The sequence below is a fragment of the Channa argus genome, chromosome 8 (assembly GCF_033026475.1).
Source record: "Channa argus isolate prfri chromosome 8, Channa argus male v1.0, whole genome shotgun sequence".
Lineage (NCBI taxonomy): Eukaryota > Metazoa > Chordata > Actinopteri > Anabantiformes > Channidae > Channa > Channa argus.
Window position 1 is genome coordinate 16,614,045 of NC_090204.1, and position 18,582 is coordinate 16,632,626.

The 18,582-nt window shown below is 37.6% G+C and overlaps 1 protein-coding gene across 1 annotated transcript; it reads left to right on the forward strand.

Moving 5' to 3' along the window:
• Positions 1-370: 370 nt before the first annotated feature.
• Positions 371-17,646, forward strand: LOC137131770 (ras-related protein Rab-3A). The gene is made up of 5 exons (XM_067513503.1): positions 371-492; positions 8,761-8,985; positions 12,291-12,409; positions 13,138-13,262; positions 14,077-17,646. Exons 2-5 carry the CDS (start codon positions 8,761-8,763, stop codon positions 14,265-14,267), a joined length of 660 nt encoding a protein of 219 aa, XP_067369604.1. The 5' UTR covers positions 371-492; the 3' UTR covers positions 14,268-17,646.
• The last annotated feature ends 936 nt before the right edge of the window (positions 17,647-18,582 follow it).

The window sequence follows — 18,582 nt, forward strand, 5'->3', positions numbered from 1 at the left end:
GCACGTGTTTATCAAAATTCTGCCAGTGGTTAAAAGCAATGCTAAACTGAGAGAGTGACATATTATTTTAAGGTTTCAGGGTATTGTTACATTCCAACAAGTTTGGTGGAATGTTTTTTTTTTCAATTTAAATTACATAAAATTTACTTTGCACAATTTAATTTTCACGGTTTTTACACAACCAGAAAATATTTTAAAGGTAAGGTGCAGTATATTGTCATATAAATTGACAGTAGTTAACTTTAGCAACCAGGGACAGACCTGCGAAACGATACAGACCACAGAGCTAAACACTGTCTTCAGAAAAGCCTTGTGGACTTAACACCGGTTTGGGGATTTTGTTCTATTAAAAAACAAAAAAAAAACACTTTTATTTTGTATTAAGCAACCGGAAGTGGTGTTTCTAATCTTTTCGGTCTTGACGGCGGTGGTAGCGGTGTTTTCTGCGGGTGCTGGACGCGGTGGATAGCAGCCGGATAGAAACCTATAAAGGTGGGATTTCTTTCTATATTAATCGTTTGCACATATATAAAATTGCATCTCTAATATTTAAATCTATTTTATCTTAAATGTAGGTTACCGTCCATGAGTGCTTATAATTAAAACCTTAGCCGGGCTGAAGAATTGCAGACCTTTGACATACGAAGCTGTAGCACAGCTTTTCTCAGTATGAAATCATAAAACCGTCATTTATAGATAAAACACAAATGTATTGGTGTTTATCTGTGTGGGTGGATGTGGAGGCTGCTGCAGGTCTGGTGGCTCTCTGGTGGGATTCAGGGCCTGTCATGCGGGAACAGGCATTTTACTCTGGCCGATAGTTCAAATCAAGAAAATGGTTCTGAAGCAGGGACCGTAGAAAATGAAATACAAACATTGAAATCCATTCACCACCGAACAGTACCAGTACGATTAGGCTGCGAAACATAAATGTGCGTTTCTGTGTTAAGATGTCGCTTCATTTGCTGCAATGCAAATTTCACGATTCAAAAAGAAAAGCAAAAAAATAAAAGAATAAATAAAAAGGCTATAAACTGAGCTTCATATTTCACCTAAAATTATTAGCTCAGACAATGAATTTCTTTAAGGCTCACAAAGGTAAAAAGATACAATAAATGAATATCGGCACCATGTACAGAAACATTGTTTTGAATCAACATTTGTTTTTGTTTTTTTTTGGGGGGGGGGGGTTGTAAAATAATTACCCATGTATAACTGAGATGAAAAGGAAATAATTTGGTACTACAGCACAGCAGACATCAAACTTAAATTCTGCTTATAGTCATCCTGTTTTTTCTTTTTTTTTTCTCTTTACCAACATGAAGGATTAGGGAGATTCAAAGTGACAATGAAGGTGAAGGCAAAATGACCACTAAGAGTTCCAAACAACCAAGAAGAGACACTAAAGAACTAATAACCATGCCACCTCATATACTAGTGACCCTGTATGGGACCTACCCATCTGTGCCTAGGGCCTCATTTTCTTATAGTTTGTAGTCTAAATATGAGCTCGGAGCGTGCACGTCACATCTGCACTTCCTTTGCTGACAGTGGCAGTTAGACCTGAAGGCAACAGTGACGCATCTGCAGTTTCTCATGGGAAAACATGTGGACATCCACATTGCCTGTGACATGTACCACAGTACTAAATGGGCAAATATCTTTTATTACACAAAAGATATTAGTTTGTCAGAGTAACAAATATCTAAAAGATTCACATATGGACACAGATGGGGAAAACACTTAATGTTATGGCTGCTGCCAGTGAAAGAATTGGTTTTGACTTTTATTATCGTACAGCTGCTTGAAAGACATTTACAAACTCAGAAGGACAATAGTAGGGAAAATAAAAGGTAAAGATAGAATTATTGGAGGTTTGAGAGCATAGAAATGTTCTAATATTAGCAGCTTATACCCCAAACCCTGTATTAATAATTGGAACTGGTCCTTTAAAAGCAAAATCAAAGCCTACTCGCATGATATGGGACAAATTGTGATAATAAGTGAAGTGTCAATATTGTAGGAGTACAAACAGCTTTTACAATCAGACACAGGTTTTAAATCCAAAATGTCCTGAATTCACCTGCAGACTTGAGCACCAAAAGACATCTCTCTCATCCTAACAGCTCTCTTCTCTGCTTTCTGTTTGCTGTGGAGGCCAAAAAAAAAAATGTAGAGATGCTATTTTTAGCTTTCTCTCCTCTCATCTGCATCCCTATGCTTACTAGAAAAGGAGACACGTGACTGGAGAAAAAAGGGGAAAATGCCATCACAGGCAACCTAGACACAGGACAGCAGCTGCAAAACACTGCTGCTGTTGTCTTACATTGGTAGTTGTGTCCATACACAAGGCTGGTTAGAGACATAGTAATACAATGAAGTGTTACAAAATATGTAACATTTATTTAGTGTGCAGACATAGTACAGCAGCAGGCTATGAGGAAAGATGCCAGCATAGGCAATTCAGAGGTCAGAGGTCACATGGCTGCTGACTTGGTATAAGAAAATGTTGTATGCCTTCTCGGTCTGTTCACAAATTGGAGCTTTTCTTCCAAACAGTCAATTTGCGCAGAAAATTGAAGCTTTTTTTTTTAACAATGGAGGAAGTATTTTAATCATTTACTTAAATAAAAGTAGCAGTACGACACTATGTAAATAAAAAGTTTGACTGAAAGCACAGAAGTATTGGCAATAAACTAAACATATTTTTTAGGTTGATTAGGTTACTAACCCTGCTAGTTCCATTTGTCTGCTCTTGGAAATATGTGAATCTTGCTTTATTTGCTTTATATGGACTTAACTTAGTTTGAACTTTCATTTCTGAAAGTCCAACACTCTATAATGCCCTCACACTTTGAGAGAGATGGTGGGATTGACTCTTTGATTAGGAATTATTGATGGCGTATTTTCAAGGTACCTGTTTGTGTGACTGTTCTTAGCAGTTCAAACAGTAGAAGAACAGCAATGCAGCATGGCTCACAGAGCACAGACATAGTAGATAGAGAGTGAAGAAAAAATAATAATTTTGTTGAATGCTGATTAAAATGAGGAATAATTAGTATGTGTATGGGATGTGCTTGATGATAAATATCGGTCTTCTTTTCCCACAATTTTTACTTTGTATTTTTTATATGTAGGGCTGCAAACATTGATTATTCAATTTATTAATTAGACATTTAGTGTGTAAAACACCAGAACATAATGCAGATTGAACATATATTGTGCTAAAAACTATTCACTCTACTGAAGATGCAAATAGTCACATTTGAGCATAATGAACCACAAACAGATTAACAAAACAGCTGAGAATTTATTTCCGAATGTCAGACTAATCAATTAATTGACTTTTTTTTTATTGATTTTTTTTTTTACTGCTCAGGGGTGCAAGAAGTGTGCAATTTGGTTATAAAAACAAAAAAAACAATGAATACAGTAAAGATATCTCAGTCGATCGTTTGCCATGTGAAACAATTTGGGTGGTCCGGAGAGTTGGGTATTTAGCTTAGCCACATAGGCTAGATAACACCCCCAAAGCGTTATGCAGCTTGGCTTGCAGGTTTTTCCAGGTTTGGACCTTTCTGATTTGACTGTGGTGATGTTTAGCATCCTTTAGCTAACTAACTGTAAAGAGCAGAATTATCCCCAGGCTTTCTTTATGTTTCCATGATAAAATGATGAAGGCTCTTCTGTCACCTTCTCAGCTTGTTTGTCGAACACCTATATTTTAGCAGGAAGTTGTTGGTGTAATCTGGGTTTAGCTGGGGATCAGCTGTTAGTCTGCAGGAAGCCAGCCAGTACTGATTAAATGAGCCTGACTATAGCTGGTTCCAGCAGCACTTAGCTCTGGATCAATCCACCTCCTGTAGGTTGTCAATCTCCTTTAGGTGACACTTTTAGAGCAGAACTTGATGATATCATTGCAGAGCACTGAAACTCTTAACTCTTAGTCATGATTAAATTAGGATAAAAAAAACAAAAAAAAAAACACTCCCTCTGAAGGTGGCTTGGCAATCCAGGCAGAGAACTAAAGGACTGTATGGTGCTATTGACTGAATAGATGATTAACTCTGTGTTAAAGGAACATGGACAGAAACCCACTGTAATGTGACTTTAGATGTACTAAGCCAACGTATGTGAAACTAAAAGTAACAACACTAACAATGGTCAGATTTTATTGTCCTCCAGCTGTTGTGTTCTTGAAATCACATCTTCTGACATTCAGTCTTTAATCAGTGAGATGTTTTTGATTCTGATCCTGAAGCCATTTTGATTGGATCTTGCAGCAATGGTTTTAGTAAACTATGAAGATGGGATTGGGATGTGACATTTCATGTTACAGCAGTTACAGTTATTAATTTCTTCTCAAAAATACTTTCTTGTTAGAGCTTCTCCAATGTTGACTTTTTTTTGGGGGGGGGGCAAAACTAAAAACATAAATTCTTTGGCATTTTACAAGCAATTAATCAATAATCCAATCATAAAAACTAAATGTTACTCACAGTGTTTCGTGCAGGGCTCTGTAGCTCAATGGCCCTGTGATATTTTCCTGTCCCTCAGCAACACACCCACACGTCTACCTAGATTGCTTCCATTGTGTGTGTGTGTGTGTGTGTGTGTGTGTGTGTGTGTGTGTGTGTGTTTGTGTGTTTGTGTGTGTGTGTTTGTGAGTTGGTATCATCAGCTCAGTTCTACCTGACTTGTAACTTTGTTCAAAGGCAGTTTACCATCAAAGCCCAATAAAAACAGCAGCATCCTTCAGGCTGAAACACGTCTACATAATGAGAATTTCTTAATTACATTCAGATTAACCACAGAAGCATCGTTCCGTAAGCCTCTGTAGCAAATTAGTGTGTAGCGAAGGTTAAGCCATCTCCCTTCTCCACAACTAATCTCTGCAACACAGAGGAAAGAGCTTCTCTAAAGCCAACAAAGCCCTCTGATAGTGTTTGACAGCAGCCTGCCAGCAGTGGCTGATCATTTTAAACATCCTCTAAGCGTTCTTATTAATAACTGACACATGCTTCTGTTTCATTTTTCACTGCTACACTTTGGTCCAGAAGAAGCTCAATAAATACTCGACTTCAGCAAAATGGTGGATTTAGAATTAAATGCAAATCTACTGCCTACAGTAACTGACTGTACAGTCGCTGGATGAACATCTATTTCTAGTAATACTTTGTTTACTTCACCTCTGTAGCACAGCAGACTCAGCTTAAAGAAACTGACATTTCTGCTGAGCTGAGTGCTAAGACACTTTGGTCCAACAGTAACACGAGCAGATACATTTTTAATAAGGCTGGCCAATGACGAAACCGAACACCCAAACCTCACTGTGATCAAGTGGGATCTGACTTCCAGTCGGTTTTTATTGTCACATTTTTTGATTTGGTTAATTTTATGTTCATATTTCCAAACAGAGCAATCCAGTGATGATATACAGATATGAAAAACAAGTCTTCCACCCACAGCCTGTTACAGCCTTTTGACAGACATTTTTATTCAAAGTGACCTACAGATAAAGAACACACACTAGGGAAAACAACCTGCTCTACCTCCGGAGCTACAGAAGCTTGGCTGACTACTAAAATAAGAACTACAAAGGGGAAATGCTGGATATTTAAAATAGGATTACACTCAGTCCTCAGTGAGTCATACTGCAGGTCTCCGGTTAGAACAATGATACTCAATGTTTCAATCATCTTTTGTAAGCCAGAGAGTTCAGCAGCATCATTCTCACTTCATATCCTTCTTAGTTAACATCAGCAGACTGTTCATTGGCTCTGGTTCTTTACTGGTGGTGAGCTATCAGGTCTGGACTACTGACAACTTCATGCCAAATTGCTGAATCAGCACTATTTGTTCATTAAATAATTCTCCCTTTCTTTATGTTCATGGTAATTATTCTTGAGTATTTTTCTATAAATTGGGGGCCTTGATGATATCATCGGCCTTGAAGCTAAACAGAGCACTATAATCTCATAGTCACTGTTTTAAATGTATTGTGCTGGGATTGAGGCAATAAAAAACGTAATCATCTTCTTAATACTTTAATATTCGGTCACAATATGGCAAAATGAGACAAACTTCCATCACTTTTGGCTTACAAAAATAACACATTTATTACAGATGCAACAGTGCAACACTTCTTATAACTTTTCTTTTATCTGAGAAGGTTTACATGATATTGAAACAGTACAAACCAGTAATTCAGTTATTATTTAAAATGAAGATGCAATATTACTGTGATATTACTTTGTTTGTGGGCTAAATGTTCCGTAAATCATATCGAACAAATACCTCCATGCTCATGATCATTGTTCAGATTAGGTCTCCTATTTCTCAGATTATGCCCTCCTTATTTTAGTAGAGAACAATTTAATGATATAAAATATTAATTGTGAAATTTGTCATCTTTAGAAGTATGCACAGGACCTAGAGCTGCAGATTTGAAGAATTACTGACGAAATACTGAGTCACAGGAAGAGGAGTAGTTGGCATCAACTAAATAGATATCAATAACCTTATTGCAGCTGCACTTTCAGACATTTTAAAATTAGGATAATGAAAAAAAGTGTTGTTTAAAAATGTACAGCGGAAATGATCAGAACAGGCTCCATTATTCTCTATTATTTAGTTTCCTATTGTGAACTCACATCTCTAACTTCCTCCTCAGCCTCCTTGTGTAACAAACCCATCCGTGTGTTGAGGAAGGGTCAGTGCTTCTACATTATTTAACAAGCATCTCTCTGTTCCTTCATGTAAACTGATAGAGCAGTGCTGTGGGTGCAGTTGTTTTGTTTGCACTTTATTCCCAAGTCTAGTGTTCCATTGCAGCCAAGTGGAGATAACAGTCTAAATATAGAGCAGGGTGCAAATGCTCAGTCTTCTGGGCTCAAGTCATTGTACTCGAAAAGGATTCCTGAATCATTTTAGTGCTTGTAGTCCTGAATTCTAGTCTAGTGGAGGTTGCACATCTTATTAAGTAGCAAATGCTCTTTGATCCATACAACTCCATCTCCCTCCATTTATGACTGATGGTCTGAAAAAAGCTAAAAAAAGGTTTTATAAAAAGTTGTTCTATTTAAGCATACTCCAATCTTTGCATGCTTTTGCAAGTATTCTCCATGAATTTGCATAGCCAATGAAGTATTTAAATTCATAGGAAAGAAAATACGAATCAAAAGATGCTTTAAACCTGAAAACAGTGTAACTGTTCTATGTTTTTCCTGTGTGCAGCCTGGGGAAAAATGTTTCATCCATGACACAGTTCAGGGTTTAGAAAGTGTAGCTGTATCTAACTATTGTTGCTGAGACTGTGCCGTGTTCTTCCGCCAGGCTTTACTTCATGTTTTGACATCTGTCATGTTGATATTTGTTATTCCCATAAATTCTTTCACTTTAAAATTTTTTTACAATATTACTTTACTCACTGTGATTGTTGCAGAGATTCAATCAGGGCAAGCAGAGACTTCTACAGTATTCCAAAAAGCATTAATAAAATCACAGACCTTTGTCAATTTTCTCTGAATCTCTCTGAGTAACGGTAAACACAGACTTCTCCTGCAAATTTATTTAGCTGTGTTACAGACTGCACACATACACGTTCTTAGCTCAGTGTGTAAGTTACTGCATCTAAAGTTACCGCTGTCACTTACTTACATTTAGTTGTGCCTTTGTTGGTGTAAATGTCGGGCTACATCATTCCTCGACTGTAACTTTAGCTGTAAAAGCTTTAGCAGCTCTACCTGTAGGTCTCACACCTCTCTCCTCCAGCACCAGCACCATCAGTTTGACTGTTTTGTCTGTACCTTGGGACTGGGCAAAGAAACACCTACAATGGTGTTTTTGGGAGAAGAGAACATGGCTGGTAAAAAAAGAACAGATATTAACACTTGAGGGTATCAGCACTGATCTAATAATGTAAAAATATACATCCAAACTAACTTCAACTTTGTGCCACATGTCCTGCTGTAATCGTACATAATAATTTATTCCTCTCACATCCCGGCTGACTTTGAACGATTAGGAACAATTTGACTACAACATTTTAACAAAATGCGAAGCCTTAGATGGGTTTTCTCTGTTTCCCTGACATTGCAATATGTTGCTTTGATTAATTATCACAAAGCAAATCTGCAGTGTTTGGTCTTGACCGGTTCTTCACTATCATTTGTTATGCTGAGTTTCATAGATCAGACAGAATGTCCTCTTTGGTCTAAACGCTAAAATTATGGCATTTTCAATGTGAAACAATGACTCAGCAGTTTCTCAGTTTTGATTTTGTTAAAGTGTGTTTTTTGCTAATGGCTTTAAGGGAGATGGTCATTAATTTAGAGATGTCTTTGCCAGAACCCAAGATCACATTCAATCCAAGCAAGAGTGTTAATAAATTCTGTTTATGTACAACTCATTGTAACAGCAAATTGCAGCTGGATGACACCCATTAATCAGCTCATTAACTAATCTTTGCGGCTCCACTCTGCATTTTCACCCTATAGGTATAGATTTCACTTACGTTTTCCCTCTTAGCATTTTTTGTTTTTCTAGTTACCTGCCTAGTAGCATGTACTTGTACCTGTCTGACTACCAGTTGCTGATTCTGTTCTCGAGTAATAACTTCATCTACTCGTGTTTTGGGATTGGATTAATGTTCCCCCTGACAGCTATGTACTTCATGAAAGGTCACTGTGATCTATTACGTTTTGTCTCATAGCTGTCATTTGTTTAAAGTTCTGTTTTTCTCTGCTGCTCTGACCACAGATGGCTTCTGCAACAGCAACCTACGGGCAGAAGGAGGCTTCAGACCAAAACTTTGACTATATGTTCAAGATCCTCATCATTGGCAACAGCAGTGTAGGAAAAACCTCCTTCTTGTTCCGCTATGCCGATGACTCCTTCACACCAGCCTTTGTCAGTACAGTGGGCATCGACTTCAAGGTGAAAACCATCTACAGGAACGACAAGAGGATCAAATTACAGATCTGGGTAAGATGGAAGGATGTCCAAATGTATTGAAATGCAGATGTATTTGAGTGTATGATTTATTTGATTGTCTTGGACGTAATATGATACATATATCAATCCTACGCTGCAAAAATTCATAATAGTGCTAATAATGCAACAAAAAGTATGTATCTAGCATATTGCCCAGCTCTTATTGCTTTACTTCACTATAGAATGCACATGGTGGGAAGTTTTTGGACAGCCTTTTGTATCTTTTCTTCGCCAGCTTTCTTACCTCTTGTTATTTCAAAGATTAATCAATCTGAGGATACATTTGCTGAAGGTGTTAAATGTTGTGTGCACAGGTCCACTCATACAAGCACAAAGTGAATCCTTATTGTCTTGTTAAACAGCATCTGAAACCCCAGTCTTGTCATATTTCTGACATCGCAAACAATCTGACTGCAAGTGGCCAGGTATGTGGAGGTGAGAAAGTAACCAAGGCATGTGAACAGAAGGCAACCCAACGAATCCGTTCCTGGATGGACTGCCTGAATACGCCTGCTGCTCCTGCCACATTTAAGCAATTATCGAATCCTGCTGCTCTCATGACAATGATTTGTTCTAAACAGATATGATTACTATAGCGTTTGTTGGTGGTCAGAAGACATCGTACACAAACCAGTTTGTTTCGAGCATACCTGCACTAACTGCTGGGAGTTTGAAGACACGTCTGTGACAGGCATCTTTGTGATATACACCTAAATCCCTGAAACACAAACTATAATACAGCAATTGACACTTCATATTTCAGTTATCTGTTACTCTGTGAAATACTGGCCTGTGGTGCAATTTGACATGCAAACTAGTGTGTCGTCAGATATCTGCAAAGACACACAAATTTGCAGGCAGCCTTGTCTTCTCTGCAGCCTGCTTAATCTGCAACAGAGCAGAAGCAGGGGCCAACACAATGAGAGGAACGTACAGGATGATGTTTTTTTTTCTGTTTTGTTGCATCAGAAATGTGTATGCTCCTGGATAATCAGTAAACCCTAAACTCATGCTGTACATGTAATAAGCAGAGTGACGACAACAATGCTGGGAGAACAGGTCGTCTAAGGTGAGCTGCAGGAAGTGGCTGTTTCACTTGTAGATCATAACATTATTTCCACCCTACAGATTTTGCAGTAAACCAAGCAGCGACAGTGAGAAATGTGTGTGTGTGTGTGTGTGTGTACAGCAGCTTCTGTCGTCAGCGTTTGCCAGATTTCGCTTCTGATAAGGAAGACAGAGTCAGCCAATCAGAGCATGAGAAACTGATGACTCTGTGCTGCTCTTGCTTCCCCCATTACTACACATCTCCCAGGGTAGATCTCCCCTCCCCTCCCTCATACACATATAAATCCCCATCCCCCATCTCTCAACATCTCAGCTGAGTCTCCAGTAGAGTAGAAATGAAAATGCTTTGAGCCATGAGCTCTAGAGTAGTCTCGTTGTCCGTATGTGGATTTATATGATGTCCACATCTAGTATATCATATATTCAGTGTATTATATGTTTACTATTAAATGCCACTACTTTGGCATGGTGCACCATGGCTAGTACAGAAGGTTTGGCAGTTTTTTCTTTACAGCTTTTCTTCAGTATACACTGGTATGAGCCACAATCAAGCAGTTGTTATTTAATTATTAAAGATAGGTTAAATAATATTTTTGTTTATGTGTATACACTCTGTAAAATGCCACATTTCTGTTTGTCAGTATCCTCGAATGTTTCGCTGCATCCAACCAGCGATGTAAAAGATAAACACACAGTACTTAACTACACCAGCAAATGAACCTTAGGCTATAATTCTGCACGCTGCATGTTTGAGCACAGCTTTAACAGTTTGCAGAGCTCACACTGACCACAAAGACACATACTCTAATGTAGTTATTATGCAACAGCACTCAGTTCTACCTACATTGACATTTTAGGTTTAGAGATATGGAGAGCAGCCTGCAGCACAGTGAGTGAGTTGAATTATTAGAGGACATTATAACCAACCTTATAGAAAATGATGGTCAGCGTTACAGCAATGGATGTCATATTCTTGTGATCCTTTAATAGTCATGTGATAATGCCTATAAAGACATTGATTAGCCCAAGAAAGCTAAAATGTGTGTGGGTGTGTTTAGACATTTTGTGTACACATGTATAGTCAATCTTGTGTGAGACACTGAACATTGTTCATATCATATGCGTGTTTTTTAGCGGCGTCCATATTATTGCTCTAGTCCTCTGAGCATTCATTTGAGCTTAGCACTGAAATTTAAGCTCGCTGGCCTCACACAGAGGGCCCGACAGAGACAGATTCTCTTATTTTTGTATTCGTAGAACAGGAATGTAGAAACTGTGCAGAAGAGTGGACTGTAAACTGTAAACAAGAAAACTGACTTGACTTTGGCCTTCGGATACGGTTTTATCCCTACACAGGCCACATTCATTAACCATAATTCCTTGTGCGTTACCTGCCAAAGTGGTGCAATAAAAAAACATTTTCCAAACAGTAGGTGCATTAGTCATTTTATTTATCACATAAGTTTTACAACAAGATCTTGAATACATTTGCTGATGCATCCTAACAGTGAGTGCAGAGCAAAATGTTATACTCTGCTGTCGCTAGCAGCTTTTCAACAATAGTGAGGGCTGTATTATTTTATAGCACAGATATACGTAACAAGTACGCACTTAACGTATAAATGCACGGTTTCTTTTACTTAACTGTGTCATAGAAAGTGCTCTGACTAATAAACATGTTTACCAATGCACATGAGCTTTCCTTAAACTATTATATCTTACTTCTTCTTATTTGTCAGCAAAATGTAAAACATCTCTAAACAGATTACTGGGCTACAACTATGTATTTTCTATGGATTATTAACTCAATTATGCAACATTATATTCCTGCAGTATAGTACCAGTTATACGTGAGCCAGTATAATCTTTGGTTGCTTAGTATATACCCAAAGTGAGGAATATGATTTTTACAATCATATTTTTGTCTTGTTGCTTTGTTATTTGTCCTTTTTGTTATGTTTTATATTTAGAAACAGTTACCAGCATTATAAAAACACACATTATATATATGAACACTAACCACAATATTGCCAATTTGTTTATAAAAAAGCATATAGGAAAACATCCAATCAGAAATAACATAAAGTACAAAAAGGAATATAAATATGTGTCCAGAAAAAAAGAATAAAATCGGAACCAGTGGAAAAACTAAAAAACACATATCCATGAGGGCTCCGTATGACTAACATCAGAGTTCATTAAAACATCCTTCTATCTGTCTCTTCCAGGATACGGCAGGTCAGGAGCGTTACCGGACCATCACCACGGCTTACTACCGAGGAGCCATGGGCTTCATCCTCATGTATGACATCACCAACGAGGAGTCCTTCAACGCCGTCCAGGACTGGTATGTGATTGTCTGAGATGCTAAGAATGGCACAGAGGGAGTGTTGTGTGGATGATGGATCATGTGAGATCTACAGTAGATAATTAGCATCAGTCTTGAGATAGATTTAGAGATGCTGCAGACCATTGAACAGATCCGGTTCTTGGGGAACATTTAGAAATTGGGCAAAGTTCTTCCTGGTGAACAAGTAAAGCCCTTTGGATAAAAAAGGTATATTTACCGTGTAAATATATACCGAGGAATCTGTCTTCAGTGAGGAGCCCTATGGACATTAAAAAATGTTTTTTGACTCTAATAATTCCTCCTGTTCATACTGGCCAAGACAGAAGTTTTTAGATTAGATTAGATTAGATTCAAATTTATTAAAATTACACATGTACAAGTACAATGCAATGAACTGCATATTTTTTTGTCTTTCAATTTCAGTTTTGTATTTCATCCCTTTTGCTAAATGATAACAGAAAAACAATCACAGTGAAGTAACATTTGCTTGTTGTCAAATTTAGATTTTCAAATAAAAGTCCTGTGTGATTTATTCTTCAGGATGAGTTCATACTGTTCAGTCAGCATGATCCACAACTGGCCTCAAAAACTCCATGTAGCTTTTTACTGTACTCAATGATAAAAAAAAAAAAGATGTGAGAGGACCAGTATGGCCAGTATGCTCAAGTGCAGTGTCACCTCATCCTCCCAGATTTCTCTCTGACTGCTGGGTGTTTTGTTTCCAGGTCGACTCAGATTAAGACGTACTCGTGGGACAATGCCCAGGTGCTGCTGGTTGGAAACAAGTGTGACATGGAGGACGAGCGAGTGGTGAACGGAGAGAGAGGCCGGCAGCTGTCCGAACACCTTGGTGAGTTTATAGTACACACATGCTGTGCAAATACTTTATATCTATGACTCCGTTTACATTCATAACTGGCAAAAGATTTATTTGGTATTTCAGATTAATTATTATTCAGAATATGTATTTCAGATAATTCCGCAAGCATTATTAGATCAATAATTGATGCACCAGAATGACTCCACTCTATTTCTTCATATTTCCTGAACTTTAACTTTACTAAGTGCGTAACTAGATTTAAATATCAGACTTTATCTACGAGATAGAAATGAATCCCAAATTAGGGATTCTCTAATTAGTTAACTCGATTGTGTTATTAATAGGTTATATCTGACTGATATTGATAGGGGCTTTCTGCTAATCTACCACCAGCGATTATTCAAAGGTGAAGTGTTAAGAAGGGAGGTGATGGACAAGGGAAAATGGTCTTTTAATATAAAACCCCAATTCTAAAAAGTTGGGACGATGTGTAGAATTGCCATCAAATTCAAAATGAGCTAAAATTTTCCATGAAATGGTAAAATGTCTCAGTTTTAATGTATGATATGTTGTTTATGTTCTATTGGAAATAAAATATGGGTAGATGACATTTGCATTCTGTTTATGTTTTACACATCATCCCAACTTCTTTGGAATCGGGTTTGTAGTTGCTGTCAATGATTCCTTCTCTGAGAATTATCAATGTCTATGAAATGTCATGGCACCCTATCCAATAGCTGTGATAGCTAACAAAACATTTCCCAGGTGCACATCTAAACAGTTCCATCGGGGCCTGTCTTTTTTAAGCATTACTGATATTCTCTGTACCTTGTTTTCTCTACAGGTTTTGAGTTCTTTGAGGCCAGTGCTAAGGACAACATCAATGTGAAGCAGACCTTTGAGCGCCTGGTTGATATCATCTGTGAAAAGATGTCTGAGAGCCTGGATGCCGGAGATCCTGCCATCACAGGGGCCAAACAAGGGCCCCAGCTGACAGAGCAGCCTGCTCCACCTCATCAGGACTGTGCATGTTAAAGCTGAGGAGTCTTCCCCAAACCTTCTTCCTTACCTCCTTCCTTCCTTCTTATCCTTCAGCTGGACCCCAGGGCATTAGACCCTTACTCCATCACCCCTTTCACTTACTTTCCTGCTTCTTACTGTAACATAGTAATGATCATTGTCTGATGGTTACAAGAACCAGGTTGAAAAGTTTCTGAAATTCCCTGAGATGCTAGTGGACCAGTTTTTGAGATGTGGTTTCTGGTTACCCTGCTTCAAAATGTTAAATTGTGTCTTTTTTTTAAAATTATTGTTATCGGTTTGGATGTTTCTAAAGGAAGTGCAATCAAACCAGAGTGTCTCAGACTCTTTGCAACCCAGGTTCTTGAACATTTCTTAATCATCTTCTGTTGTCTCCCCGTTCCTCAGTGTGGTGTTATAAGAAGGATTTGACGGCGTCCGTCCATAGAGTGCCATTTGAATCCTTCAGATGTTTACAGTACTTTGTTTCACATCAGTCTGACCTCTTGAGCAAATATCAGCCCTGGATATGGTGACTAAGAAGGTTGCAGTGGGAGGGATAATCCAGCTCAAAGCTGCTCCATACCGATGTGTTATGATGTGTTACATTCATGAATCTGAGTTTCTTTTTGTCATCTTACCTGGTTTCCAAACATGGATACTGCAGGTATTAATGTGTTTAATTGTTCTTTTCCTTTGGCCTTTTTTTTGTTTGTTTTAGCTTTTTTACATTTCTTCAATGAACTTTTTTGTATTTTGGTTCTTTTCATACATAACACACTAGGTGGGAGAAAATATGAAAAAGATAGAGCTAGGCTAGATTAAAAAATAGCAAATATTGCAGAGACACAGTTTATTTGATTATACTTGTTTTAAATGTACATATAAATGTTGTGCAAAATATAATATTTACAGGTATGCATTTCTGGAAATTAATTTGAAAAGGAATGAAATTATATGAGAATACTATCAAATATAAAAGGTTTATGCTGTAAGGTTTGTTTGGAAGATGTGTGGAACTGTTTGCACCTGTGCCGCCTCCTCCATGAGTCATCTCATTTCTCTGTTTTGTTGATTTCGTGCTGCTTTCCAGAGATGCTACAGAAATTCTAACTTCCTGTTAGGAAAGTGCAGTGGAGTGGATCTTTTGGAACTGTAAAACATGGAAATTGGGTAACATCTTTGTCATCCTCCAAAATCTACTCAGTGTGGTTCCCAGCACAGCTGCTGATGTTAACAGATGTTAGAGGAAGCATCATAAATGATGTTTTGAACCAGAGAGGAACTGCAGTTTTCAAAATAAGCAAACTTGAGCTCACAATCATCCAGGTTTAGAGAAGCAGCGCAATTCAGTGTTTGCTAACAATTAATGACATCACAGAGTTTTATTTTAGATTTAGAACATCCTGCATGAATGTACGTGTCGTTTCTGAGTGGGATAATTGCATTAGCATTTAGGTTGAAAGTATTTAATTATTTAATTATTAAATATTTAATTATAGCGGCTCATCTTGCTGAAACAATGATCATTCAAATATATGGGTTTGGAGGATGCAGACATTTTTTGTTTTGTTAGTTTATTTTTTTATGGTATTTTGCCTTTATGCAACTGTTTGACTCTATGGAGAGAAAAGAAAACGCAGATATTTTTAAAAAATGATAGAATTCAGTTTGTTGCTTATGAACAGTACAAATATTAAACCACTACAAACGCATAGGCTTGTCTTCCACGTCACTATCAAGTACCATAACAGTGGACATAACTTAAATAAAAAAGAAGCAGAATCACTTTGATCGACATCTATAATCACCGCACATGAGCTTGTTTTGTTGGTGTTGGGACTTGCACCGGAAACAAACAATGGCAGCCAGGCAGGACATTGCATTTATTACATTTTTTTTGGTTTTTAATTCTAGTTTGCACTGAATGGATTCAGCTGCATTTCAAGTGTACTGTATCTTCTCTCTGAACACAGAAGAGCGCGTCAAATTCCTCACCAACACTTACCGCTTATAGTAAGACTTCTTTGGAGTCAGTATTACACAGCAGCTTTATTGGACACTGATGGGCTGTTGTGTTTGTGTGTTTGTGTAGTGTTATCTCTAATGCTCAGTGTTCAGATGGCATATGCAAATCAGGGCCTTCAGCTGTGACACACAAACCTGTGACAAACAGCTGGAGGCAGAAAAGTTAACAGACCTTATCAAATCTTATAGTTTGAGGTTTCCTTGATTACAACAACACTGTGGCAACACAGCACATTTATGTTAACATTCCATCGCTCATTCCTATCATAGCATCAGTAAGTATCTGTGCTTGTTTCAATACAGTTTTCACAGTTAAAGCTGGTATGCCAGGCATTCCTTCTTGTCTCTCCACCAAAGATTGCTGTAGAATCAGCTCACTGTTAATGCTGTAGGATGCCGGAACGAGCAGTGTAACCAGTTTTAAACGTTTGAAAAATGTACATAATAACAAGCGCTTCACCGTTGTTTGAAGTGAAATGTGGCTGTTCAAACCCACAGTAACTGCATGTAACTTGGTGGTGTGCAATGTAATCTCAAAATTTCAAGTGCTGTTGTTTTCTAACACAAACGCAGATTAAGAGGATGGTAACTATGGATTGACAGCGTAAAGCATTAAAACATCGTGGAAATCAAAATTGGGGATTCAAGCAAATCTAAATAAGAAAAGTATTAAACGTTGAATTACATACTGTAAGTGTAGCAACCTGAACTCACTGATAAGCCATTAAACATTGTTTAATGAAGACCCAGTTGAAGTGTCCTGCAAAATGGTGATGGTGTTATCAGAAATGGGGTGATGATTTCACAGGAATTATTACCACAAACCTGAGAGCAATTCAGATTCTGCATCTATTTTACTTCTTAACTGGTTGTGACTGTTTCTTTTCTGGTAAAATCCAAACTTTTAAACTGTTCTCCTTTCTAACATGTCTTCCTCTCTCTATAAACCACACCTGTAAATACTGTACCTTTAAGTCTTATTTATGGATTGTGTTGTATCGACTCAGGCTTGCAACAAAAAAAGGCAACAAAAAAAAGTCGAAAAAAGTCAGTAAAAACCTGAAAACACCCAAAAGAGCCATTGTTGTATTGTATCTGCATTTCTAGGCCTGCTTGTGAATGACTGTGTCAATCGGTTAAAAAGCAATACACACAACTGCATCTACACAAAAAGAAATGCCATCCTGCTCGGTAGGGGTTGCCGACTTTAGATCTTCTACTAGCACGAGGAAACATGCAACTTTATTCGGTCTTGTCACTGCCTCTTCAAATCCTCGTCTGTTTGAGCCATTAAGATGAGAGAATATGCTGTGGATGTTTTTATCTGTACTTTGTGGTAAAACAATAAAACAGTTGCTAACAATCAGCTGACTCTCATTTCTTAAGGATTTATACATAAGGAATGAGTTATTTTTTACAGTTGTTTGTTGAGATCCAGATTCAATGGAGCTGACACTTGTTATTGTTTGTTCAAAGTGACTTACAAGTGAGGCTCATACACACTTGAGTAACTTGGGATTTAGTGTCTTGCTCAAGGAGACTTGTGGACTAGAGGAACTGGGGATTGAACCCACAACCCTTGGTGAACAACTGCCTATACATCTTAAGCCACACAGCCATTTTGGTGTTATAAAATCTCAAACGTCATATTCAGAATTTTTGGTTCTGAATATTTGGATGCTATAAAACGGCCTCAAGATGTCAGCGTTTCACTTGTGGCTTGCAACATAAACAAAACCTGAAGAAAATTTAAAAAACTATGTAGTGCAAGAAGAAAATGGACAAATTATCAAGATGATGTACAAAAAATATACACCAAGAATTATTTTATTCCAAAAAAGTGTCAGATCACTGTGTCTAAACCAATAATTGTGTTTCTGCATCCGTAAGATTCAAAAAGAAATTTAATAAATTCATAAGAGAAATGTAGGTTTTTAATTTCTAATTTATATGGTCTTTAGGAGATGGCTATTGTCTGAGAATGAGCCCTTCATAGTGAATATCTTTGTGTATTCTTACGGATTTTATTCTTAATTCAATGTACAGTATAAATCAATATAATGGCATGGGAAAACATGGGCATAAGTAGCACGTGGCTCAGAATCAGGCCTGTTTTGCATGTTTAAAATCCTATTTTTCTTGGACAGTGGTCAAACAAGAACTATGGTGAACTATGGGTAAACTAATATCAAAAGGGCTACACAGTATTCAACGCCAATCACTAATGGTTTCACCTAAACCTGACAAGGAACCCAACATGTGAAGAGACATAAGTTACACTGAACACCGTATATTGTCATTT

Bases quoted from the DNA above. Each gene is read 5' to 3' on its own strand.
- LOC137131770 (XM_067513503.1), top strand. From the start codon at position 8,761: ATGGCTTCTGCAACAGCAACCTACGGGCAGAAGGAGGCTTCAGACCAA. The intron at 8,986-12,290 runs GTAAGATGGAAG...TGTCTCTTCCAG, and splicing joins GGATCAAATTACAGATCTGG to GATACGGCAGGTCAGGAGCG. The intron at 12,410-13,137 runs GTATGTGATTGT...TTTTGTTTCCAG, and splicing joins TTCAACGCCGTCCAGGACTG to GTCGACTCAGATTAAGACGT.